Source organism: Mauremys reevesii, linkage group 1 (assembly GCF_016161935.1).
Source record: "Mauremys reevesii isolate NIE-2019 linkage group 1, ASM1616193v1, whole genome shotgun sequence".
Lineage (NCBI taxonomy): Eukaryota > Metazoa > Chordata > Testudines > Geoemydidae > Mauremys > Mauremys reevesii.
This window is the reverse complement of record NC_052623.1, coordinates 15273025-15299513: the sequence shown is the minus strand read 5'-3', so window position 1 is coordinate 15299513 and position 26489 is coordinate 15273025. Positions and strand designations below refer to the sequence as shown.

The 26489-nt window shown below is 44.6% G+C and overlaps 1 protein-coding gene across 4 annotated transcripts in view; it reads right to left on the bottom strand.

The window, feature by feature from the left end:
- SLCO2B1 (solute carrier organic anion transporter family member 2B1) overlaps positions 1-26489 on the bottom strand; it is a 105307-nt gene that overhangs the window by 67459 nt on the left and 11359 nt on the right. For 2 of the 4 annotated variants that reach the window (XM_039513084.1, XM_039513076.1), the window contains 4 exons: positions 20324-20427; positions 2819-2956; positions 2524-2686; positions 61-282 (listed from right to left, as the gene is read on the bottom strand). In XM_039513084.1, the coding sequence (XP_039369018.1) occupies positions 61-282; positions 2524-2686; positions 2819-2956; positions 20324-20404 (604 nt within the window). In that variant the 5' untranslated portion in view covers positions 20405-20427. Of the gene's footprint in view, positions 1-60; positions 283-2523; positions 2687-2818; positions 2957-8249; positions 8346-20323; positions 20428-21047; positions 21067-26489 lie in introns of those variants that run through there. The other 2 variants (XM_039513093.1, XM_039513102.1) reach the window with 2 other exon arrangements.

Here is a 26489-nt window from a genome sequence, read left to right as displayed (position 1 = left end):
CAGCCCAGCATAAGAGCTGCTTTTCTTTCTTACCATGGTGAGACTCAATTCTAGTCTTACCTAAATAGAGAGGTGAGTTTCTCTCACTGGCAAAATCGTCAATGTAAGAGATCCCAAAGGGCTGGATGGGGACTCCTCCAATCCCTAGCAAAGCCTGGCCAATAAACAGGATCAGCAGGACCTCGCGGTTTTCTTTCACTGCATGTGGGGTGCAGTCTGTGTCACTGAGGTTTCTGGTCGATATAGCAGGTTGGCAGAGATCAGTAGAATTGCTGAACACACCTGTGGAGGCAAATGCAACACCCCTAAGTGCTCAAAGCCGAAGTTGGTGGACACCTAACCTTAGATGTGAAACATCCTCTGTAAAATGGCATCAGATACAGAGCTGCTGTTTGTCTCTCTGAGGGTTAGGTTGTGGCACTTAGCTACAACCCCGACTGTGGAGTCACACAGCCCCATGGGGATCTCAGTCAGCGACTGTGCCTCCAGAGGATTAATTCCTCCCCATGCTCTCCAGAGCACAAGCAGTGATTGCAGTCTGGAATGCAGCTTGCTTTCTTGGTGCCCCAGCCCAGCTCCACCGCACAGCGCTTTCACCCTGCCACCTAGCATACAGCACAGAGCATGCAGTCCCTACACTTCTCCAAAGGCAGGAGCTGAGATAGTCCTTGACTGCTGGCTTTTCCTCAACCCCGTGCTAGCTCCTGGGGCCAGGGAAAATCTGGCTCTTAGTGATTTCTATAGCCATGTGTGGTTTACAAATTAAACAAATGATGGGCTAAATTGGTCCATTCTGCCTCAGTGGAAATTTCACAAGTGTTACACAGGGAAGAATTTGGTACAATATTTGTTTCTTTTAAAAAATCTCTTTATCTAGTCAATAATAACCTACCTAACAACAATGGCAAATACATGTAGATATACATCAAATAAACACGGGGCCTTAATTTAACATCCACACTGGGGACACGGTGCAAGACAATCAAAAACCAAATAAAAATGTATTTTTTGAGCTGTGAAAGATTATTATGATAAAAGAACAATGGCATTAAACAAAGTACAATAACTGTCACACTTAAAAATATAGATGGAGGCAAAAAGGATAAAAATCAAATCCAATTAAAGAGGCAGTCTGCTCTCATCTACACTGACTTTGGTGGAGTTACTCTGGATTGATACCAGTGTGATGGAGATGTAAGAGAAAAAAAAATGGGTATCATAAAAAATTGTGAAATAATAGATAACGGATTTATCATGAAACTAATTATCTAACTAATTAAGGAATATTGAAAAGTGTAGCATAACAGCCGCTTTTGAAAGTTCTGGAATTTTTGTTGCGTCCCCGAAACAACACTGAATTCAGGATTTTTCCTCTGTGTTTGACAGATCAGTCATCTGACCCAGGAAACGTCTGCCCTATCCAAGGGACTATCATGAAGTGTAGGTTGAACTTGTTTCCATACTTTCGTTAGCCCTTGTTCCCTGGATAAAGCTGTGAATTAGTCACTTCTTAAATCCTCCTTTGGTGGCTGTAACTGAGGATATATTAATGGGAAAGTACAATGCAGACCTAGTCTGTGACCCCAGCTGTGTTCTGGCTGGTCTGTACTGGTGTAGTGACCCAAGGAAACAGGAAAAAGGCCTCTTAGAGAAGTTTCTAAAGGATTTTGCAGAGTCTGATAGTAGGATTTCTATTATTACTGTGATTGGGGATTATGGCTTTGAGGTCAAGGAGCAGGATGACTAACCTCCACCAGTGTATTCTCCTTCCATTCTCATCTTCTCACTTCTTCCATGAAGCCTCTTATGCCTGTAAATCCCCTCCCTGACCTGGTCCTCCGTATCCTACCATCTCCTCCTTCACGTCCCTTCCTAAAAGTTACTTCTTCAATCAGGCCCGCAAAGACTAGTCTTCCCCCCAAGGAAGCATCAATGAAATCACAAATAAAGTAAGAAAGATTTAAAATCCGGGCACTTGTGCCTATGGTCACTGCTCTACCACTGCTGTTGGCTGTATCCAATCCTCTTTCTTCACCTACAGTTTAAAGCCCCATCCTGCAAACCTTTGCTCACATATGTATTCTCCTTGATTTGGGCTGAACTCAGTGGGACTACTTGTGTAAGGACAACTTGTGTGAGTAATGATTTCCAGGATTAGACCCTTGATTGTAATCTCTTTGGGGTAGGGACCTAGGGTACATTTGGTGCCCTAAATAATCATAACAAAAGAGGAAGCAGGAAGTGGAAGCAGCAGCATAGCTAAGAATGTAAATGCTTTAGATCTCATTTTCATTTGCTCTAACTCCAGTTTAGGAGCTGTTTTCTTGTTATTCCTCTCTTGGCTTCATCTTGATTAATGTTTACCTCTTGGGACAGTACATTTTAATTTCTGAAAACAAAAGTTGAATATCTGCTTCTTTGGCGTCATATTCCACATTTTTATGCTTTGCAGTTAATGAAACCTCAAGAAAAGATTTCCCCCTTTACCTGTTCCCAAAAGGTATATACATTTAGAGTACCTACTGGCAATGGACTGGTCATATTCGTAGAGCCCGGTTATAAAGTGAGGAAGAGACATGAGAAACCCAGCTATGGATACAAGAATAGCGCCGCAGCCAATGAAACGGGGCCTGTTCACTCTGCTTCCAAAGTAACTTACAAAGACTATCAGCAATGTGTTCCCAACCTGCAGTAGGAGACAGAGATTAAAAAGCCTCTGAAACACTTTGTAAATGACCTCCTTAGGACAGACCAGAGTACAGGAGAGTTGTGTGGGTGGGATATCAAAAGAGAGAATTTTGAATACAGTTGGGGTTACCTCATTGAAGGAAGCGAGCAATCCGGATGTCTGACTGGATAAGCCAAACCGCTTCTCAATTGTTGAAATTGAGCTTTTCAGATAGCCAGATAGCAGGAGCTGGGAGAGCTGGAGAAACCCATGGCAGAACACAAAAAACTGCAGACACAAAAAAATAATCCACTCAGTGTGGTTATTGCTATTGAAAGTTGTAACCTAAAAACAAACTCTTTTTTCAAACTTTCTTATATTTAAATAAAACAATCACTTAAAATAAGAAGTGTGGTGGTCATTGAACATGTGGGATCAACTTTAAAATATCACTACCGTTATTCATTTCAGAGTGGTAGCCGTGTATCAGCAAAAAACAAAGAGGAGTCCTTGTGGCACCTTAGAGATTAACAAATTTATTTGGGCATAATCTTTCGTGGGCTAAAACCCACTTGATCAATGCATGGAGTGAAAATACAGTAAGCACAAAATATATTATAGCACATGAAGGGCATTACCTTACCAAATCGGGGGGGTCGGTGCTAACGAGGCCAATTCAATTAAGGTGGAAGTGGCCTATTCTCAACAGTTAACAAGAAGGGGTGAATGTCAAGGGAGGGAAAATTACTTTTGTACTGCTAACGAGGTCAATGCAATCAAGGTGGACATCGCCCATTTCCAACAGTTGACAAGAAGGTGTGAGTATCAGCAGAGGGAAAATTATTTGTTGTAGTGACCCATCCACTCCCAGTCTTTATTCAGGCCTAATTTGATCGTGTCCAGTTTGCAAATTAATTCTAGTTCTGCAGTTTCTTGTTGGAGTCTATTTTTGAAGTTTTTGTTGTTGAAGAATTGCCACCTTTAAGTCTGTTATTGAGTGTCCAGTGAGGCTGAATTGTTCTCCTACTGGTTTTTGAATGTTACAGTTCTTGATGTCTGATTTGTGTCCATTTATTCTTTTGCGTAGAGACTGTCCGGTTTGGCCAATGTACCTGGCAGCGGGGCATTGCTGGCCCATGATGGCATATATCACATTGGTAGATGTGCAGGTGAATGAGCCCCTAATGGGGTAGCTGAAGACCTAACCACATCAGCCACACCATCAAGGGTTCGTTCACCTGACACCCCCCTTGGTAAGGCAACTCCCATCTTTTCATGTGCTATAATATATATTCTGCCTACTGTATTTTTCACTCCAAGCATCTGATAAAGTGGGTTTTAGCCCACGAAAGCTTATGCCCAAATGCATTTGTTTTAGTCTCTAAGGTGCCACAAAGACTCCTCATTATTTTTACTACTGTTATTGAGTGCGGACATTGCTGGCGAGAGATTCCAGAGACTGGAGTAATTTATCCCCAGAGCAGGTACACACTTCTCTCCCACCCTCCAGATACTGGACATTGAGCCTGACCTGGTGGCACTATCCCTGGGGCTAGAGAGTGTTTCAGTCACCAGGTGCCTTAAATCCTTCTCTGCTGAAACTGCCAACAAGAGTGCCAGCTGCTGCCAGCTGCGCTAGGGCCAGCTGTGCACTAGAAACTGGGCTTAGAAAATCAAACTGATTTCATATGGGACACGATCAACCTGCACTGGCTTTGACGTGGTGGTCAAGAAATGGACGGCTCCATAGCCATTTCTACTTTCCATGACTCAGAACCATCCAGTTGCCTGGCTTTTGCTGGGTTAGAGTCACGTACAGAGGAAATGTCCCATGCTTTGTTGTATTTCTTAACAATCATTTTGTTCCGAACAAAGTCAAAATAGAGGTTCCCCCAGCCAAATCTTGAGTGCTTTGATGACTGACTATCTAACCTCAGGGCTCAGCAGAGTGAACAGAGCCACCCCTGGCTATCTGTTACCTGTATTCATTTCAGAACATTATGCGAGCAATTCGAAAAAACTCTCCACTATCAGTGTGGATTTGTGCATCCATCCAGTCCAAATCCAGGATTTGTCACATCCTCTACTGTGTGTAACAGACCACACGACTTCTATTTCTATTTTCAGGTATGTGTTTACCTTAGCTGCCCCTTGAGTGACTTCCCAGTAATACTTGGTATTTCCATAAATCTTTTCATCCCAGGTTATCAAATACTGGCACATATTATTCTCCCTATTTTACAGATCAGAGGATTGATGTACAGAGAGATCCAATGACTTGCCCAAGGAGTTAAATGGGTGATAGAGTTGGGAACAGAACCCAGCTCCTTTAAGTCCTGTGCTCTGTCCCTCAGACCATACCAGCGCCTTCATTATTTGAATGAAAGAGGAAAAAGAGATGTTGACTTTAGGACAGTTGAGGAGATTATAAGCCCCTATTTGTCTTTTGTTGCACCATTTTCTACTGCATTTCACCATGGAGTGTGATAGGGGTTTTATATTAATTTGTTGGATCATGACATCAGGTTCTTTGGCTTGTATGTTCTAGAAAGAAGCTCTTCACCTTTGGAAAGACAACGAACTATTTACAACAATATTAACCCAGTGGTGAGGGGATGGGGAGAGAGGAAACATTTTTACATTAGGAAATGCATAGGGTCATCTGTGCTTGGGAAACTGGTTGATTCTCTAGCTACCTATTGCAGATATCTAAAGTGTCCCCAAAATGGCAGAGATTATGTACTTACTCTCTCTTTCTCTCTCTCTTCCTTCATTAATTGGCCAGCAAGATTGTACTCACTGATTCCCTACAGGTTTCCTCAAGAACAATAACATGGATAGTGGCCTTCCCTCTCCCAACCTGCAGAGACTGTTCCTCATGATGCCCCCAGAAAGTTGCTTCCATGAGGTCAAGGGGAGGGAAGAACAAGGCTTCAGGTGTGGCATCCTTCTTCCTGTATCTCCTCATCTTGTTCCATCAGACTGATCCTCCTTTCAATGGAATAGAGGGAACAATCTGCCCCCGGATCTTTATGTCGGTGCATATCTATGATAGTTTTGAATTTTGTAAAAAAACATCCTTGTTCCTACTATTGAGGTTACTTTAATGATTTGCTGTGCAGCAGAAGAGCTCTCAAATCTCCATGCATCAGCCCTGCTCTTTGTACTGCAGCATAGACTGCTTACTTAAGCACCTTCTGTGTTAGGTCCCTCTGGACAAGCTGAAATTTCAGACAACACACTCTGTCTGATTAAGAGGTCATTTTCCTGCATGAGAGTTTCTGATAGAAGAGATACTGCACATATGGAGATACAAGGAAGGGCAGATAGCAATAGTTAGAGCCAGGTATAACACCAGCTGGCAATATATAGATCTCCTGTACACATGGCTTGCAGCACCTCTACAATTTCTGAATCAATGTGTTAAAACGCCCCATGCTACATCAGTCCCTCTGGGGCAGGGACTATCAAATGAGAATGTATCATATGGTGATGCCAACTAAAACTAAAGATGATAACATCAAACTTGATGGACCTGTGCTCTAAGCCAGAATTTGAAAAATTAAACTTTCCTTTCTATAGCACGTCTCCTCCAACAGTCTCAAAGCACTTCTGAAACACGGATAGGCCTCACAACACCAAAATGTAAGTATATTGTACCAATTTTATTGGCTGTGCAATGAGTCAGTGGTAAGAAGAGAATCTAGAAGTCCAGCTGCCAAGATCCCATTGTTCTAACCAGGATGTAACTTCCCTTCCATTTGTAGAGAGAAAAGGTTAGCACATTTGGCCACTATACTTCCAAATCTCTCTCGGGGCACTATCAGGCCAGAAATTGTTGCACTGAAATATCTTCCTGTTCTCTTTCCTTTGTAATACCTTCATAGAAGATTGACAGTGAGAGAAATTGTATTGTCAATCTCATTTGTCAGACACGGATTACAGTGCTCCGGTATCCTTGGAGTTTGAAATTAACAAAGCATTTCCACTTGCCACCTCTTGGATTTCTTCTCTTATCACTGGGTAACAGATCAGCATACATTGTAGGCTCTACCAAAGCAGAAGCTTGTTTGTTTGTTTGTTTGTTTTAAAATTTCTTAGTGACATAGCAATAGATTTTGAAGGCGCTACTAGTTTTTTTGACCCAAGATGACATTTCCTATGGGATTAGAACAGTTTTCAGGTGTTAGAAATGTGGGGTTTATGGCACTTAAAAGTAGGTTTTCTTTTAGTTCAGTAAATTGTAATTTACTAATTTGCATTAATCCAGACCAAACACCTGAATCAGAACACGGATTTCAATGTTTCTATGTGTCTCAGAGCTCAACATCTGTTTATATTCATTCTATTCAGGTTCTTACACAGCCCTCATCACCGTGTTAGCTGCGTGCCTTCCAGAAGTGCATTAAGCAACGTGACTAGCAGCTGTCATTTGTGGTTCTTTGTTCTCTTTTCCTCTCTCCAGCAGGAAATTATGTATTGTGTTATTTGTATACTGTGGTGTGTGTTTCTTTTAGTAAAAATAACAGCGCGGAGCAGGAAGATGATAGTTCCTCTCTACGAGCAACACACTGAGTCACAATCAACTTAAAACCAGAAATAGGTCAACAAACAAAAGGAAATCAGAGAAAAATAACAAAAATGAATAATAATTTTAAGGGATTTACTGGAAGAACAATTCCAAGATCCGAAGACATTGGGCCCCAGTCCATTGCAATGGCCTTTGGGGGCAGGATCCTTGGCAGCAGAAAGTTCATTGGAGGATTACAGCAGCACAAGAAAGCCACATTCTTCCTTAAATCAGGGACCCCCAGCAGGCCAGTGCAGCTCCCAGTATGGGGGTGCTTATGAGGGAGGGCCACAGTCAGGGGATATGATGATTTAATGCTCCTATGGCACCCTATGGAGATGAAAGCTGCCCACCCCCAGCAGAAATAGCTGCCTGCTCTGCATTAGCTGATGGATTCTGCCATTCCCTGGAACACACTAGATCAGGTTGGCACAGGGAGGTGCAATGTGCCCATAGGGAGCTGGACCAGCATCTGGACTCTTTCTGAGAAGGAAGAAAAAGAGATTTTTAAATTCTTAGATTCTGTGACAGGGGCCCTGGGACAGGGAAACAGACAAGATGGCCTTAGGGCTTTTCCACCTTGTGTGTAGACATTTTAAAAAACCCTAACAAAGCAGAGCACTGTACACATGATTCTCACCCAGGGACTGATTGAGAGAGAGAATTAACCACCCATGACAGATGTTAGTCAGTCACATCACCTAGTGCACACTGGTGGAAGATGCTCAAGTACTATGGTGAACTGAGTGATATAAGAACCTACCTAGAATAGAATCTCTAGCCTTCTCCTGCAGCTCCAAGGAAAAATAGGATGATGTAGAGTCCATTTAGCATAAGCAAGACATTCCAGTCTGGTAGTTTATTGTTGCAGCCACAGGCGGAGAGTGGTCACAATCCAGGGCAAATGGGAAAATTCTTCCTACCTGCTCATTCCCTGGGAATAAACAGCTGGCAAACATTTTTCACTCGTAACAGCCCCATGGAGACGTATCAGGTTCTGGAGCTGCTTACCTGAGCAAAATGGATGGCATGCACTATTACTGCACTTTGCATCAAAGGATCTCCAAGCATGGTACAAACATTAAGGAATTCAGCTTCATATCACCCCTAAGAGATAGGGAAGCATTATTATCCTCTTTGGGAAGTCAAGGAGACCTAGAGAGATATGTGACTTGCCCAAGGCTAAACAGAAAGTCAATGTTGGAGCTGGGAATAGAACCCACATCTCCTGATGTACCCTATGTGACAAAATTAGATGATATTAGAATAATAGAATATTAGGGTTGGAAGAGACCTCAGGAGCTCATCTAGTCCAATCCCCCACTCAAAGCAGGACCAACACCAACTAAATCATCCCAGCCAGGGCTTTATCAAGCCAGGCCTCAAAAACCTCTAAGGATGGAGATTCCAGCACCTCCCTAGGTAACCCATTCCAGTGCTTCACCACCCTCCTAGTGAAATAGTGCTTCCTAATATCCCACCTAGACCTCCCCCATTGCAACTTGAGACCATTGCTTCTTGTTCTGTCATCTGCCACCACTGAGAACAGCCGAGCTCCATCCTCTTTGGAACCCCCTTTCAGGTAGTTGAAGGCTGCTATCAAACCCACCCTCACTCTTCTCTTCTGCAGACTAAATAACCCCAGTTCCCTCAGCCTCTCCTCATAAACCATGTGCCCCAGCCCCCTAATCCCTTCTGTAGTGGTGGGGACCAAAACTGGACACAATACTCCAAATGTGACCTCACCAGTTCTGAATAGAGGGGAATAATCACTTCCCTCGGTCTGCTGGCAATGCTTCTACTAATACAGACCAAAATGCCATTGGCCTTCTTGGCAACAAGGGCATACTGCTGACTCATATCCAGCTTCTCGTTCACTATAATCCCCAGGTCCTTTTCTGCAGAACTGCCGCTTAGCCAGTCGGTCCCCATCCTGTAGTGGTACATGGGATTCTTCCTTCCTAAGTGCAGGACTCTGCACTTGTCCTTATTAAGCCTCATCAGATTTCTTTTGGCCCAATCCTCCAGTTTGTCTGGGTCACTCTAGACCCTATCCCTACCCTCCAGCATATCTACCTCTCCCTGCAGCTTAGTGTCATTTGCAAACTTGCTTAGGGTGCAATTCATCCCATCATCCAGATCATTAATAAAGATGTTGAACAAAACCGGCCCCAGGACCAACCCCTGGGGAACTCTGCTAGATACCAGATGACAACTAGACATCGAGCCATTGATCATTGCCTGTTGAGCCTGACAATCTAGACAGCTTTATATCCACCTTATAGTCCATCCAATCCACTCTTATTTAAATTGCTGGCAAGAATACTGTGGGATACCATATCAAAAGCTTTGCTAAAGTCATGGCATATCACATCCACCGCTTTCCCCATATCCACAGAGCCAGTTATCTCATTATAGAAGGCAATCAGGTTGGTCAGGCATGACTTGCCCTTCATGAATCCATTTTAACAGTTCCTGATCACTTCCTCTACTCCAAGTGCTTCAAAATGGATTCCTTGAGGACCTGCTCCATGATTTTGCCAGGGACAGAAGTGAGGCTGTAGTTCCCCGGGTTCTCTTTCTTCCCTTTTTTAAATCTGGGCACTATATTTGCCTTTCTCCAATCGTCCGTGAACTCCCCCGATCGCCATGAATTTTCAAAGATAATGGCCAATGGCTCTGCAATCACATCAGCCAACTCCCTCAGCACTCTTGGATGCATTAGATCTGGACCCATGGACTTGGGCATGTCCAGCTTTTCTAAATAGTCCTTAACCTGTTCTTTCACCACTGAGGGCTGCTCACCTCCTCCCCATACTGTGTTGCCCAGTGCAGTAGTCTGGGAGCTGACCTTGTCTGTGAAGACTGAGGCAAAAAAAGCATTGAGTACTTCAGATTTTTCCACGTCATCTGTCACTATGTTGCCTCCTCCATTCAGTAAGGGTCCCACACTTTCCCTGATCTCCTTCTTGTTGCTAACATACCTGTAGAAACCCTTCTTGTTACCCTTCACATCCCTTGCTAGCTGCAACTCAAATTGTGCCTTGGCCTTCCTGATTTCACCCCTGCATGCTCTAGCAATATTTTTATATTCCTCCCTCGTCATCTGTCCAAATTTCCACTTCTTGTAAGCTTCCTTTTTGAGTTTAAGCTCACCAAAGATTTCAGTGTTAAGTCAAGCTGGTCGCCTGCCATATTTGCTATTCTTTCTGCACATCGGGATGGTTTGTTCTTGCATCCTCAATAAGGCTTCTTTAAAATATAGCCAGCTCTCCTGGACTCCTTTCCCCTATTAGCCTCTCCAGCGATCCCTCCCATCAGTTCCCTAAGGGAGTCTAAGTCTGCTTTTCTGAAATCCAGGGTCCGTATTTTGCTATTCTCCTTTCTTCCTTGTGTCAGGATTCTGAACTCAACCATCTCATGGTCACTGCTTCCTAGGTTGCCACCCACTTCTACTTCCCCTACCAATTCTTCCCTGTTTGTAAGCAGCAGGTCAAGAAGAGCACAGCCCCTAGTTGGTTCCTCCAGCACTTGTATCAAGAAGTTGTCCCCAACACTCTCCAAAAACTTCCTGGCTTGCCTGTGTATTGCTGGGTTATGATATTCTGGATTAGGATTGTTTCCAGTGGAAACTAAGGCTTCCAGTGAGCATGCTTAATTCAAGTTTCTCTCAGTGACTTCTCAGTGCATTATTCTGCAGAGTACCACTTCTTTTGTATCAAATATAGAGGACAAGCCAAGGAAATCTTCAGTTTGTATCAAGATGTGTTCACCTACAGTATGGAGAACAAGCCAGAGAGACAAGTCCCGCCACTTGCTTCCATAATCCTCTTCCTGCTGTTAAAAGTGACCATAGGTTTTGCTTTATATACATTTTTGCTCTCAGACATGTGATGTGCCACATATGTTTATTAAGTACCAGTGGCTTTGCCTGTGCTTTGGCTGATGAAGCCAAATCAAATCTTTCACTTGCCATGCCTGCCAAGTTTTCTGAGTTGCCCAAGATCAATACTCAAATGCCTGTAAATAATTAACAGTTTTATCAGGAATAGTGTCTTGTCTCCAGAAGGCAGAAATAAATTGGCAGAAATAATTTTCAGCTTTTTGTGAGCTAAGGATTCCTTGCCACTGCAATAAACAGGGAATCACAGAATTGTATGACTGGAAGGGACCTCGAGATGTCATCTAGTCCAGTCCCCTGCATTCATGGCAGGACTAAGTATTATCTAGACCATACCTGACAGGTGTTTGTCTAACCTGCTTTAAAAAATCTCCAATAATGGAGATTCCACAACCTCCCTAGGCAATTTATTCCAGCATTTAACCACCCTGACAGATAGGAAGTTTTTCCTAATGTCCAACCTATACCACCCAGGCTGCAATTTAAGCCCATTGCTTCTTGTTCTACCCTCAGAGGTTAAGAAGAAAAATGTTCCCTCCCTCCTTCTTGTAACAACCATTTATGTACTTGAAAATTGTTATCATGTCCCCTCTCAGTCTTCTCTTCTCCAGACTAAACAAACCCAATTTCTTCAATCTTCCCTCCTAGGTCATGTTCCTGCTTGACTGTGACCACTGATAACTACTCTCTGGGAATGGTTTTTCAACCAGTTATGCACCCACCTAATAGTAGCTCCATCTAGGTCAGGGGTGAGTAAACTACAGCCTGGGGGCCTGATCCAGCCTGGCAACCATTTTAAGCTGGCACTCGATCTCCCACTGGGGAGCAGGCTTTGCCCGCTCCGGTGCTCCAGCTGGGGAGCAGGGTCAGGGGGCGCTCCACATGGCTCCTGGAAGCTGCGGCATGGCCCCCCTCCAGCTCATACATGCTCCTATGGCCCCGCTCCAATGGCCCCCTCCAGCATGCCAATATAACTTGCAGGGGCGGTGCCTGCAGATGGGGCATCGTGCAGAGCTGCCTGGCTGTGCCTCTGTGTAGGAGCCGGAGAAGGGACATGCAGCTTCTTCCAGGAGCCACTTGAGGTAAGTGCCACCCAGAGCCTGCACCCTGAGCTTCTCCCCGCGCTCCAGCCCCCTGCCCCAGCACTTATTCCCCTCTCGCTCTCCAACCCTCTCAGTCCCAGCCCACAGCAACCTCCTGCACCCCAAACCCCTCATCTCCAGCCCCACCTCAGAGCCTGCACCCACAGCTGGAGCCCTCACCCACTTCCCGCAACCCACTCCCCCACCCCAGCCAGGAGCCCCCTCCCACACTCTGAACTCCTCCTTTCTGGCCCCACCCCAGAGCCTGTACCCTCAGCCAGAGCCCTCACCCCCTCCTGCACCCCAACCCCAATTTTGTGAACATTCATGACCCGCCATACAATTTCTATTCCGAGATGTGGCCCTCAGACCAAAAGGTTTGCCCACCCCTGATCTAGATTGTAGTATATTATTGAGTTATTGTGTTAAAAACTGGTCCTGCTAGTGAAGGCAGGAGGCTGGACTTGATGACCTTTCAAGGTCCCTTCCAGTTCTAGGAGATTGGTATATCTCCAATTATTACCTTTATTACCTATTACCATTACACTTTCTTCCATTTCCCTGGGGGAAGAGGATGTGGGACTCTTATCAGAATTGCCAACGTGGTTAGAAAACCAGGTTCCTATTTGCCCGGATAGTGCATGACTCTATAAGTGTAAAATAAATAAATAAATAAATAAATAAATCTGTTAGTCTTTAAGGTGCCCTCGGACTCCTCGTTGTTTCTATAAGTAGAAGAATCCCATGTACAGCTACTGACAGGGGACTGACTGGCTAAGCAGCAGTTCTGCAGAAAAGGACCTAGGGATTACAGTGGACAAGAAGCTGGATATGAATCAGCACTGTGCCCTTGTTGCCAAGAAGGCCAATGGCATTTTGGGCTCCATTAGTAGGAGCATTGCCAGCAGATCGAGGGACGTGATTATTCCCCTCTATTCAGCACTGGTGAGGCCTCACCTGGAGTATTGCATCCAGTTTTGCCCCCGCCCCCCCGCACTACAGAAGGGATTAGGGGGCTGGGGCACATGACTTACAAGGAGAAGCTGAGGGAACTGGGGTTATTTAGTCTGCATAAGAGAAGAGTGAGGGTGGGTTTGATTGCAGCCTTCAACTACCTGAAGGGGGTTCCAAAGAGGATGGAGCTCGGCTGTTCTCAGTGGTGGCAGATGACAGAACAAGGAGTAATGGTCTCAAGTTGCAGTGAGGGAGGTCTAGGTTGGATATTAGGAAACACTATTTCACTAGAAGGGTGGTGAAGCATTGGAATGGGTTACCTCGGGAGGTGGTGGAATCTCCTTCCTTAGAGGTTTTTAAGACCTGGCTTGACAAAGCCCTGGCTGGGACGATTTAGTTGGTGTTGGTCCTGCTTTGAGCAGGGAACTGGACTACGTGACCTCCTGAGGTCTCTTCCAACCCTAATATTCTATGATTCTATGTGTAGTTTTTCACAGAAGACTGAAAGGACCAAGGCTCACCAGTGCCTGCTTCTTTGTAATAGCTACTATTATACACCCATTTGATCCTAACTGATGATCCCTGCTCAGTGCAGGAAGGAGAATCTCTCCACCAGATCCCTGTCGATATACCATTGACCAAAGTAAATGATATTTCCGATCCACATTTGTGATCTATGTAACCCAGAGCATGTGCGGGAGAATCACTGGTGCATATGCATTTTATCCACATGATATTTCGCAACATTAACCTTTGAATGGCTGTCAAAATCCTGCATGGCACCTACATGAGATTGGGAATGTTATAATAATATAATTATGTGTATTTATACAGAGCCTTATGTCCAATGATCTCAAAGCCCTTTATAAACAGAGGTCCAATAAGCCTGACATTGCCTCAGGGAGGTAGGTGGTCTTACTGTCCCCATTCTACACATGAGGGAAATGGAGACATGGAATAAGATGGAGCAACTTGCCCAAAGCCAGGCAGCCAGTAAGTTGCTGGGCATGGAAAAGAACTCCTTACTCTCATGGAGCTGAAAAACTTCTTATTAGTTACACTGTCCTAGCATCCTTTTTAATGAATGCTCAAAAAAGACAGATGCCGGCTATTACACTTTGTGCCGTAGGAAAGTCGATCTCACACTGCTTCCTGTCTTTCCAGGAATATGCTGCTGCTATTTTAACAACAGGCTCCCACAGATATTTTCTTCCTTAGCCGGTGATAAAAGCCTGTACTTTTAGGTGTTTTCAGAAAGGAGGGGATGAGACTGTCTGAGGAATCATTTGTTTCCCCACTGAATCAATACTGCTGGTTCATAGCCATAACCAAAGCCAAACAAACTTGTACTAAGGGCATTGTGCAAGGGGTGTCTTTAGCGTGTTCCTAAACAAATATGCACAGCATGCTGCTAGCATAGCCTGGGGGGCAGCTTGTGTAATCTGAATTGTCATGGGGGAGAGGAGGACAGTGCTTGTAGAAGAGAGTCTCCTTCCCCAAGATATTTCTTTGAAAATACATGACACCTGGTGCAAACTGGTGCATAACAGAGGGAAAACTGTAACTTTTCAGAAGTATTTTTTTCTGAGCTGCGGGCATCACTCATCTCTTGGAAGGGAATTCAGTTGTATTCAGAGCTGGCCTGGCTCTACTAGAGGCTGGGAAATCACCCCAACCAACTTGTCAATATAATGGCAGAATTTTTAGCAAGTGGCTACTAACAGACCCCTAGCACCCTCTCCTGCCCATCCCCATACCAGTCTGGGTCTCACAACACTTGCTAGCAGAACACAGGCAGGGTTGACCCTCCACTGTTGGGCCTTACATCTCTCCTCACAGAATCTGGGCTGGGTTAGTGTTGTTTTCACAGGCATGCAATGGCTCCTCTCTTAATGGTCACAAGCACCCCATGTGACCTCAGGCCAGGCCTGCACATGAACATATTTCAGCCAAATGGGCAACGTGCACATATGTCTGCAGTAGGCAAGGGGATTTAAGGCAAGACAGAGCAAGCTATTTACAAGAAGGCCAAGACCTGACCCTTTAACCACAGTAATGTGCAGGTTAACTTTATGAGTAATTCAAATGGATGTTCAGCCTCTGGTCTGATTCCAGCTAGGAATTATGGCAGTAGGAAGTGGCTGAAAACACACAGAGACACACTCAAAATATAAAGTAGGAGAAAATAGTTGAGCAGAAGAACTTGTACTATAACTGCAACCTCAAGTTATTTTTATATAGTAGCTGGCCAGGTCCAGCCAGTGCCCATAACATATAATTATATGACTTTGCTGTTAAGCAGACTATATTACACTCATAACTTTGTTTTTACTGACAGGTGAATTGCTGCCATACCACACACAGTAACTGCTAATAACACTTCACTTGTCCACAAGACCTTTCTTCTGAGGATCTCAAAGCCCTTCACATACATTAATTAATTCACCCTCACAACGGCCTGGATTTTGCAGGTGGGGAAAGCCAGGCCCAGGGAGATACCCTCTGGCAGAGCCAAGTATAGAACCCAGATTTCTTTGCCAAGATTTTAAAAAGTGACTAGTGATTTTGGGTGCCTACATTTTTGGCTGCCCAACTTGAGACACCTTAATGGGGCCTAATTTTCAGAAAGTGCTGAGCTCCTGCTCTCTGAAAATCAGGACCATATAAAGTGACTCATGTCAGGCACCCAAAATACGTAGCCACAGCCCAGTCTACCGATATTTCCTTGCTGGATTTGTCTCCTTATGTTCATTACAATATTCGTGAAAAGAGTTAAAGAACGAAAGCTAACCTAAACTTCAGCTTTGTCAGCGGTCTTTATGTATTTTGTTTGACGTGCTCTTCTACTACAAAGTCTAATGGCCAAATTCTCCTCTCATGAATACTGGTGCACCCCATCTACTTCAGTGGAGTGCCACTTGCTCTTGTGTAGTGTAGAACAGAATTTAATCCCTAATGTTCACTATATTAAGTCAAAGCTAGATCTTGCTTCTGTAGAACTCAATAGAGTCTTGCCATGGACTTTACTGGAAGCTGCATCAAATCCTTATTTTGTCCACTTTATAATAGGAATTAGTCATTAAATGTTTTAAGGTCTTTCTGGTCTGTACAGTATTCTCCAGGAGGACTGTCTGCATCATGTCCTTGAGACACATTTTTGTGCCTTAGTTTGAAAATCTACAGCGATCCTGATTCTAAAATTGTCCCCCAGAATGTGAGGAAGTCAGACGTTGATTCTGAAACCTGAGTGACCTAACTTCATGAAAGCAACATAAGGCAGGGGGAAAAGCTTCTCTGCAGAGCATTCAACATGCATTAGGAGTGAATTCTTGTGTCTTGGCTCTCCTGGCACATGCACAAATCCACATGACAGCTTAGATCATCTATTTTTATAGTATTCAAACTCACAATTTGCACACACAAAGCACATGATGCTGTTTCCAGGGGTTTAAATTTCGAGTGGGATTTCTGACACATTCATAGCTTCCTCTTCAACAAAGAAAAATCTCTAAGAGGCAGGTCAGGTGGCAAATGCCTTTAAAGCCTTGCCAAGCTCCTAGAAGCAAACTCTAGATTTCTTTGCAAGAGAGTTTTCTAGGGATCTAGGCTGTTGTACAGGTAGTTTATACTGTACATGGAGATGTGAAACTCATATTTTCTTTCAGACTTTTGGACGTGAGCTTAGTGCTGGAAAAGTGCTGGGTTAGCAACTGCAGAACATGGACAGCAGCAGTGAAAACTTTCCCCACGTTGCCATGCCAACCTGCTTCAATTCTGACCTGGAAGGATCCCTTCTAGAGATGAGAAGAGTTTTTAGTGTCCATATCAAATGAATCGGTCTCTCTGCTGAGTCTACCAACAAGGAGGTTGACTGTAATCTATGCACTGGGAGCTGAATTGAGACCACTTGCTCATGTCAGAAAGGAAGCCACCAAAAATAACTATTTTCCATCACCATCAAGGGCTGGCTTCAGACCAGTGTCCCAGCAAAGAAGGGCTCAGAAACCAATAACCAATCCCCTAAGCCTTCCAGTCCCGCACAACATGGGATTGTTATCAGGCACGTTGACCTGCAACATCTGTGAGGAAGATTTATGTGTCTCTCTCATCTCAGGCGAGAACTCAGGAGTATAACTGCTGATTGGGCCAGAATAATGGCCGATTTCAGAGCTTACTTGTGCCACACATCATTGGCACTCTTATTGCTTGTTTCTTAGAGATTACTAATTTGTTTCAGTGCATGTAACTTCATAGGCATCGCCATAGAAAAACATTCACTTTGTTTTACTTGCACTTGGACATCCATGAGAACAAAATAAAGTTGATGAGAATGACGGTTTTGTGGCTAACTCATAGGACTGTGTCAGGTAATCTGGGTTACATTTTTGGCTCTCCCACAAACTCCCTGTGTGACTGTGGGTACGTCACGAGCCTCAGCGTCTCGTTCTGCAAAACAGGGATAATGATACTCTCCTACCTCAGAGGAGGTTGTGAGGCAAAATTCATTAATGTTTGTAAAACACTTTGAAAAGTCTTATTGTTAGGCAGGGCAATGCCTGTTTTACTCCAGTGCTTTAAAACAAAGCCTTGGCCATGTAACTTGATAACATAATAAAATTATCTAATAAGAAAGTATCAGGTAATCAACTTCATGCTCTAAATGTACGGCATTGTTTGTCCCAGAATCTCAAAGCACTTTGCAAATATTAATGAATCAAATCTCACAGCTCTGATCCTATCAGGTAATAAGTATTATTACAACCCCTTTGTGACTGAATGCACCCCTATGTTCACACCCCACACACTATTGTAACAAACTTTGTACAAAATATGAAATCCCATGTATGATGTTGGTAGCACATCTTCAAAGCCACGTATTAGGCAGGAGTGATTAAGCAAGTCTGTTTTAACCAAAGAGACTGTATTTACCTTAATTTACATATAATTAGTAAACAAGGTCCTTGAGATAGTAAAAGGGTGACAAGGCAAATCTGCATTTTAGCATACACAGGGAAGAAGAAAGAGCATGGGGGCATGGTTACCCCCAGACTCCACAACACCCTCTTTACTGTTTGAATACAATTTGTTTTGAGGGGTAAATCTCTGATGAATCCACTTCAAAGGTGACTGGACTATAAAAGTGAGGGGCAAACCCACCCTAGGTATTTCCTGCTTGCTCACTCTTTCACCTAAGAAGACAAAGGAACCGACCCTTTGGATTTTGAGAGCAGATCTTGAGTTGAGAATCTGGTCAGCCCCATTGCTGGGAACATGTGGTAAGAATTTTACCTGAACCAAGTCTAGTTTGTTAAGGTTTCGCACTAGAAAGCATTTTATCTTGATTTGTCTTGTAGCTGTTTCTGAGTTGAACACCTTATACTTGCACTCACTTAAAATCTCTCTCTTTGTAGTTAAATAAACTTGTTTTATTCTTTAATCAAAACTAATCCAGTGTTGTGTTTAATCTGATTGTTTGTTAACGCCAATTAAAGTAGCAAACTGCTGTACACTGACCCCTTACAGGGGCAACAGACCTAAAACATCTGAACTGTCCAGGAGAGGAGAAGGCTGGACATGCAGAACACACATTTTTGGGGGAAATTCGGGACCGGGAGTGTGTTGGGGGTCACCCTGCAGGTACTAAGCAAAGCTGCTGGAAGCAGAGAGTGGCCGGTGCGTTGCTGGCAGGCCGCTGGCGTCGGAGTTGCTGAACCAAGACTGCAGTTACACAGACACTCAGGGTGTGACCTGCATGCTGTTTGGCTGTTTGTGAGTAGCCCAGCTTGGAAGCTACATTAGCAAGGCTTTGTGAGGGATGCAAGGTTGCAGCCAGGGCCAGTGCAACCACTTAGGCGACCTAGGCGGTCGCCTAGGGCACTGGGATTTGGGGGGGCGCCATTTTCTTCTGCAGCAACCGCGGCGGACGGATCTTCGGCCGCTCCTGTCACTGCCAGCATTTAGGCAGAGGGAACTGGGGCATGGGAGTGCAGAGAGGGCCACCTGCAGCAAGTAAGAGGAGGGAGGCGGCACCAGGGGAACTCTCCACCCCAGCTCACCCCTGCCCCGCCTCCTCCCCAGCACGCTGTGGCTGCTTCACTTCTCCCGCCTCCCAGGCTTGCAGTGCCTAAGCTGAATGGCGCCGCAAGCCTGGGAGGTGGGAGAAGTGAAGCAGCGAGGGCGTGCTCGGGGTGCTCGTGCACGGAGCAGGGGTGAGCGGGGGCGGGGTGGGTGCCTCAGGGCGGAGGGTGGGGAGCTGCCGCGGGGGAGGGGGCGCCTCAGGGCAGATAGGGGGAGCTGCTGCGGGGGGGGGAGCGCCTCAGGGCGGGGGTGCAGGGCGGAGGCACAAGGTGGAAGTTTTGCCTAGGGTGCGAAACATCCTTGCACCGGCCCTGGTTGCAGGGCAGGGGTGACAACCCTTCATTGGGCTGGATTGCGCCCCAGAATTTGATACACTTCACAGATGGATGAAGAGCCTCAAAAGCTGCAAGGCACTGAGAAGGAAGGCCCTGATCCTGCAGAGTTATGCCAATACATGAGTAGTTCCACTGGGTTCAGCAGGACGACTTAATTGCTTTGCAGTCAAGCACTCACATAACTCTCTGCAGGATTAGGCTCTAACTGACTTGCCCAAACTTGCCCAGTTGATTCCTCAGATGGCAGGAGACAGAGCACAGAACCCAGAGTCCCTCCCCTCTTTTCTCAGCACTAGGCTATCCATTTCCAATTCAAATGCCTCATAATACTTTGTGTACACTTCTTGTGACATGGTAAGAAAAATGACCAGATTTTGGGAGCTGGGCACTTCTGAAAATCTGGCCCATAGGTAGATGCCTAAAGGGGAGTGAAATTCTTTTGAAAATCTGGCTCCAATAATGGGTGCAAAGAGTTTAACAGTGGAAGGTTAAATACTGCAAACAGGGTAAGTAAAACTTGTGTCGTAACATCCTTTTTTGCAGGGTTTTCTTTTTAGATTAAAAGCACTTTTTCCCTCATTGAACTTCTGCAAGTAGGGAAATCCATGTCTGAGCTTTAACAATCATTTAATAAAAAGAAATAAGGACAGATGATTTCTGCAGAAACCAAACACTTCCTTATCTTTCCTTGCCCGGTGACCTTGGGGGGGATTATAACATGCTTGAGGTATTTACCTTGATATTGAGAAATGGGTTCTTGCAGAATATTCGTCTGGATTGATCCTCGGAGCTGCTCTCTGTAACGGTGGCTGCCATTCTGTCAGTTACACTTTATATGCCTGCCAGAAAAGAAATTATTCAACACATTGCTTAATGTGCAGATGGGTAAACTCTGCACAACACAACAAAATCCAATAGAGCTTTGTAAACAATGACACAGCTGGTACCTGGCCAGAGTAAATCATTATTAATTATTATTAACAATATTTATTAACTAGATTACATGTTACATCTGCAAAACTTAATACAGAACATTAACAAACTAATCAACAGGGTGTGAGAGAGGTTAAGAGTTGGGGAAACTGAAACTCAGAGGTTAAGTAACTTGCTCCAGGCCACATAGTGACTCAGTGGCAGAGCTAGAATCAGAACTCCGGATTTCCCAGCTCCCAACTAGATGAATAATGTAATAATTTCATAACTCTGCCTTCATTTCTCTTTACAGGCTCTACTGCTCTCACAAGTCTACCCAAGTTTCACTCCTGATTGCTGCCTTTTTTCAACCACTCGGGGCTTTCTGCTTTCTTCTATACACTACCACCCACCTGCCTGGAACAGTTTCCCAGTACAGGCCAAACTCTCCATAAGACCTCACCCATTCCACAAAATATTCCAGCTACAAGGATCGTTCTGTGTTTTTTTTAATGATACCTGGGGAAAACTGTGTCTCAGTACATACCTGCTGCTAAGTTTTGTTGGAGGGTACTAGTCTATTTGCAGTTTCTTATCAGAGAGGATGGGATCCAAACATCTGAGCTAAGGCTACGTCTACACTACCCGCCGTATCGGCGGGTAGCGATCGATTTTTCAGGGATCGATATATCGCGTCTCATCTAGACGCGATATATCGATCCCAACAACTTCTATCGATTCCGGAACTCCACCGCCCCGAACGGCGATGGCGTCGTCGATATGGAGAGCCCCGGACATCGATCCCGCGCCGTGAGGACGGGTAAGTTATCGATATAAGATACTTCGACTTCAGCTACGTTATTCACGTAGCTGAAGTTGCGTATCTTATATCGATTTTTCCCCTTAGTGTAGACCAGCCCTAAGACAAGCCAGAAAAAGGTGAACATGGAAATGTGTTCCCATGGGGTAGGTAGTGGTGCATGTGGAGATCCCTTCCCATGGATCAAGTATTTTCCCTGAGCAGATTGTGGTGGATGCTTCTGAGTGGATTCCTTCCCTTGAGCAGACTGGGGTGCATATAGAGACATTGCCCCCTAAACTAATTGGGAATGGATACAGAGATACTTTCCTTTGAGTTGATAGGCTGGATGTGGAGAAGGAGATGGTTCCCCTCTCGCCACGGAGATGGCTGCAGATGGAGAGGAAGTGATGCCTGCTCCTGAATTAACCGTGGGGTAAAGGGAAGCAAGCTCTTCTCCTTCTCTTCACACAGTTTTATCGTTTCTGGTGCAAGAGCCTCATTCTCTCTCTCTCCACATCATTTCTGTTTGTAGCATTTTTAGCTCTCACCTGAAAACATCTTTTCATACTTCACTTCTGTCTCCCTCTGCTTTTGTTTTTTTTATTTTAACAGTGAAAGTGAATTTAAATCTGTAAAGCTCTGTGTGGATAGGGAGTATGCAAAATGGAGTTATATACTAATGTAAACAGCTTATCTGAAGTGAATTCCCATTGTACTACCGCCTCCTCTGATATGTTATGTTCCATATTTTCCTTTTGGCTAAATCTGTAAATTGCCTGATGTGCAGAAAGACTGCTTTCTTTGTTCTGCTTTCAGTATCCAGACTTCCTGTTTCAAAAGTTGTATTGTTCAGAGTGTAGCAGGGTGGTTACCCACTCCTACCCTGAGGGGTTTAAAAGCAGCCCTGCAGAGGGCTGCAGCTGTAAAAGCCTGGGCTGATTGGGGGAAAGTAGGCTCAGCTGGGGTCATGCCCCAATCAGGCCCAGCTGGTCCCTATAAAAGGCTGTGAGCCAGAGGCCCAGCAGATTTCTCTCTCTGTTTGTAGAAGGAGAAGGACCTGGCTTCAGGGAGCTGGAGACAGGGTACCTGAGTGGAGTGGAGTGGAGCGGAGCTAGGGAGCCCCTGCCTGGAAAGTCCCAGGCTGCGGCCTAGCACAAGGCCAACAGGTACTGGGGGTTGCAGAGGGCAGCCCAGGGGTAGGCCAAGGCAGCAGGTCCAAACCCAGCCTTGCCAGTGATGAGTGGCTGATACAGCAGTCTGCCCCAGGGTGTGGGGCTAGACAATGACTGGCAGTAGCGTATACTGAGGTGAGATGGGGATAGAGGGTTGGGGGTTCCCCAGGGAGGGGAGACCCAGATCAGAGGGGTAATGCTAGGGGGCAGAACCCCACTTACAGAGGCACTGGGGGCCAGGGAGGGACCAGAGGACAGGCAGATCACCTGCCTGTAGAGGGCACTCCGGAGACTGGAATGAGCTAATTCCCTGATAGACCAGCAGGAGGCGCCCAGGGGTGAGTCTGCTCCTCTACAAGAGACATATTAACCTCTTCTGCGTCAATCTGTGGAGTCCTGCAGAGGAATCAGTTCTTGGCCCTACACTATATACATCTTTCTCAAGACCCGGAAGAAGACAAAATCATCAGTGATAAAGTTTGAAGACGATACAAAGACAGTGGCGGGACTTCGGCGGCAGCTCCTTCGGGATGTTGCGGGGCCCTCTTAGGGGCGTGGGGCCTGATTCCGGGGAATTGGCTGAATCGCCCTAAAGCTGGCCCTAGTGGTAAATAATGAAGAGGGCACATCACTGATTTGGAGCAACCTAGATCACTTTGTAAATTGGGTGCAAGCAAACATTATGTGTTTTAATACAGCTAAATGTAAATATATACATTCAGGAACAAAGACGGTAGGCCATATTTACAGGATGGGGGACTCTATCGTGGGAAGCAGTGACTCTGAAAAAGATTTGGGGGTTCATGGTGGATAATTAGCTGGGCATGAGTTCATAGTGTGACACTGTGGCCAAAAGAGTTAATGCAATCCTGGGATGCATAAAAAGGGGTATCTTAAGTAGGAGTAGAGAGGTTACTTTACCTCTGTATTTGGCACAAGTGTGACCAACTGCTGGAATACTTTGTCCAGTTTTCATCTTCACAATTCAAGAAGGATGTTGTTAAATTGGAGGGGTTCAGAGAAGAGCCACAAGAATGATTAGAGGATTAGAAAACCTGCCTTATAGTGATAGACTCAAGGAGCTCAATCTATTTAGCTGAACAAAGAGAAGATGACTTAATTACAGTCTATAGGTAACTACATGGGGAACAAATATTTAATAATGGTCTCTGAAATTTAGCAGAGAAAGGTACAACACAATCCAAAGTCTGGAAGCTGAAGCTAGGAAAATTCAGTCTGGAAATAAGATGTATATTTTTAACGATGAGAATAATTAACCCTCAGAACAATTTACTAAAGGGCATTATGGATTCTCCATCACTGGCAATTTTTAAATCAAGATTGGATGCTTTTCTAAAAGATCTGCTCTGAGAACTAATTTGAGGAAGCTCTGTGACCTGTGCAATGCAGGTCAGAATCTTACACATTTCTTCTCTCCATGTCCTTCTGATAAACCATTCTTTTTATGCATAATTCCTGAGCAACATTTACTATTCCAGAGGATTAGCCGCCATAAACTCTAGTGTAAATAGGGAAGGGGATGCTTTAAATAGTTTCATTTTCATATAATTCTATTTTCCCCCAAGCACCGAAAATTGAGAAGCTAATGCAATCTGCATCCAATGAACAATTTTACTATTTGCTTTAAAGCGTGACAATCTCAAGTGAACTCAAAAATTGGTTTAACTGTGATGTTTATACAGCTCTTAAAAGGTATTTCACAGCAGACATAAATCTAAAAACATGAACTGCATAACATGTAGCTACCTGTTTCATACTTGGTTGCTGCTCTCAGTCCTGTTCCAAGAGAACAGGTTGTGCCATAGTAAAACATAATATGGGATTAAAAAGCAACTACAGTAATACATTAAAACACCCAAGAAAAGCTTATTTAGACCTCTGGAAGGTTAAATGTTATAGTGATATAAACACCTGAGCTTGTCTGCACTACAGCATCCAGTGTTGCTAGCCCTGGGGAGCTGGACTGGTGATGAATTACAACTACATAATTTTTTAGTGTGATAGGGTTTATGGGAGTGGGGAGTAATAAGGGTCCAGCACAAATATTTTTATGGTGCAATATAAGCACTTTAGGCTCTCAGGGTAAAAATTCTCCCTAGTCCTCTGTATGGTTATGAATTTTCAATAATTCTGAACACTGTAGTATGTAAGTGCTGCACGCAGGGGCGGCTCTACGTTTTTGGCCGCCCCAAGCAGTCATGTGCAGGAGAGGCCCCGGAGCCGCGGACCTCCCGCGGGCATGACTGCAGAGGGACCGCTGGTCCCGCCTGGCTCGGCTGGACCTCCCGCGGCTGTGGACGGTTCGGGGGTCCGGCGGCTCCGCTTGAGCTGCCGCAGGCGTCCCTGCGGGAGGTCCAGTCGTCCCGGGGCTCCGGTGGACCTCCCGCAGGCATGACTGCGGCAGGTCCGCCGGCCCAGCCTGCCGCCCCCCCCCGGCCGCAGGGGACGCCCCCTAGATTTTGCCGCCCTAGGCACCAGCTTGTTTTGCTGGTGCCTAGAGCCGCCCCTGGCTGCACGGCTAAATTAAACCTGCACAGCAATGTCTATAGGAGTCTTTGCGGAGTGTACTGCTCTTCAGCATCTACATATTGCAGGGAGTTCTTCCTGATTAATTATTTCTTTTTGATCTAGTATGTTTTGTGAAAGCACTCAGACTTTGAGTTAGTCTAACCTCTTTTTTTAAAAGGCTTTACAAAACCCATCATTACTAGACATATTTTCATTACAGTGTGAAAAACAGGTATAAAATGTTGTAAGAAATCCTTGGGAGTCTTGGACTCCATGGTTGTCCTTTTGTTGTTCACTATAGCCCGTTCACATGCATCCGACGAAGTGGGTATTCACCCACGAAAGCTCATGCTCCAAAATATCTGTTAGTCTATAAGGTGCCACAGGATTCTTTGCTGCTTTTACAGATCCAGACTAACATGGCTACCCCTCTGATACTATAGCCCCATTGAACTTCATAGCATCACCAAGGATAGAGCTCAGATCCTCCTCCTCCTCCAGCAGAGCCCAATACCACTTAAGTTAAAGGAGAATCTATAGTAGCTGTGAGCTGTATAGGCATCTGACACCCAGTTGAGCAATTCTGAGTCCATCCAGTCAAGGACACTGGTTCATGTACACTCTGGTGTGTTCATTACAATAGTCTTGTTTTGTTTTTTAATTTGGATTATAAATTTCTTTGCAGTGCTTGCAAATCAATATTGTATCAGTGAGCTAGTGCATGAGAACCAAAATACGAAAGTAGACAAACAACATAAATAGTGAAACATAAAGTAGATTTTCAGAATTCTGTCAGTTTAAATAATCTAAGGCACAATTCATAAAAAGTATAGATGTTAGTGAGTGGTTTTTAATAATTTTAACCAAGGTGTGCTTGCAAGAACGAAGGGAATATCAGATGAAAGAATAGAAAAAATGTTTTTATAAATCAGGCAAGACAAAACCAATTTAAGGAAATAATTGGATAGACAAGGTTAGATAGATACATACACATTTAAAAGGGACAAAAAGTTGTAATCAGGCAATGAAAACAGACTCATTAATTCTTCACTTCTTCAAAAACCAAACCAGGCTACCAGTTATTCGCACCAGAGCTATGTATATATAAGCCCCCAGTCAGTGCTTCCTCAGTTTATCATAACCCCTCCTGGGGGCTGGGCTTGCTGTACAAAAGCACTGTCCTCCATTTTGAACCCTTCCTCCTTACAACTAGATCCCGATGTACAAAAACATCCATTTAAATTAATGGGTTTTCCAGGTGAGGATTCCTCAGTGAATCTGCACCTCTAAGGAACGAGAGGAAGAGGGAATTTATTCTTTTCAGAAATGGAGGCTGATTTCGAGTTTGCAGTTCATGCCAGTAGAGGAAAGGGAACAAAGAAGAGATTGAGAAAGAGATGGTAAATACTAGAAAAATGTGTGCAACCTGCCCTCTCCCTAACTAAATGTAGAAGAGGGGAGGGAAAGAAAAACAGGAGGGGGGGGA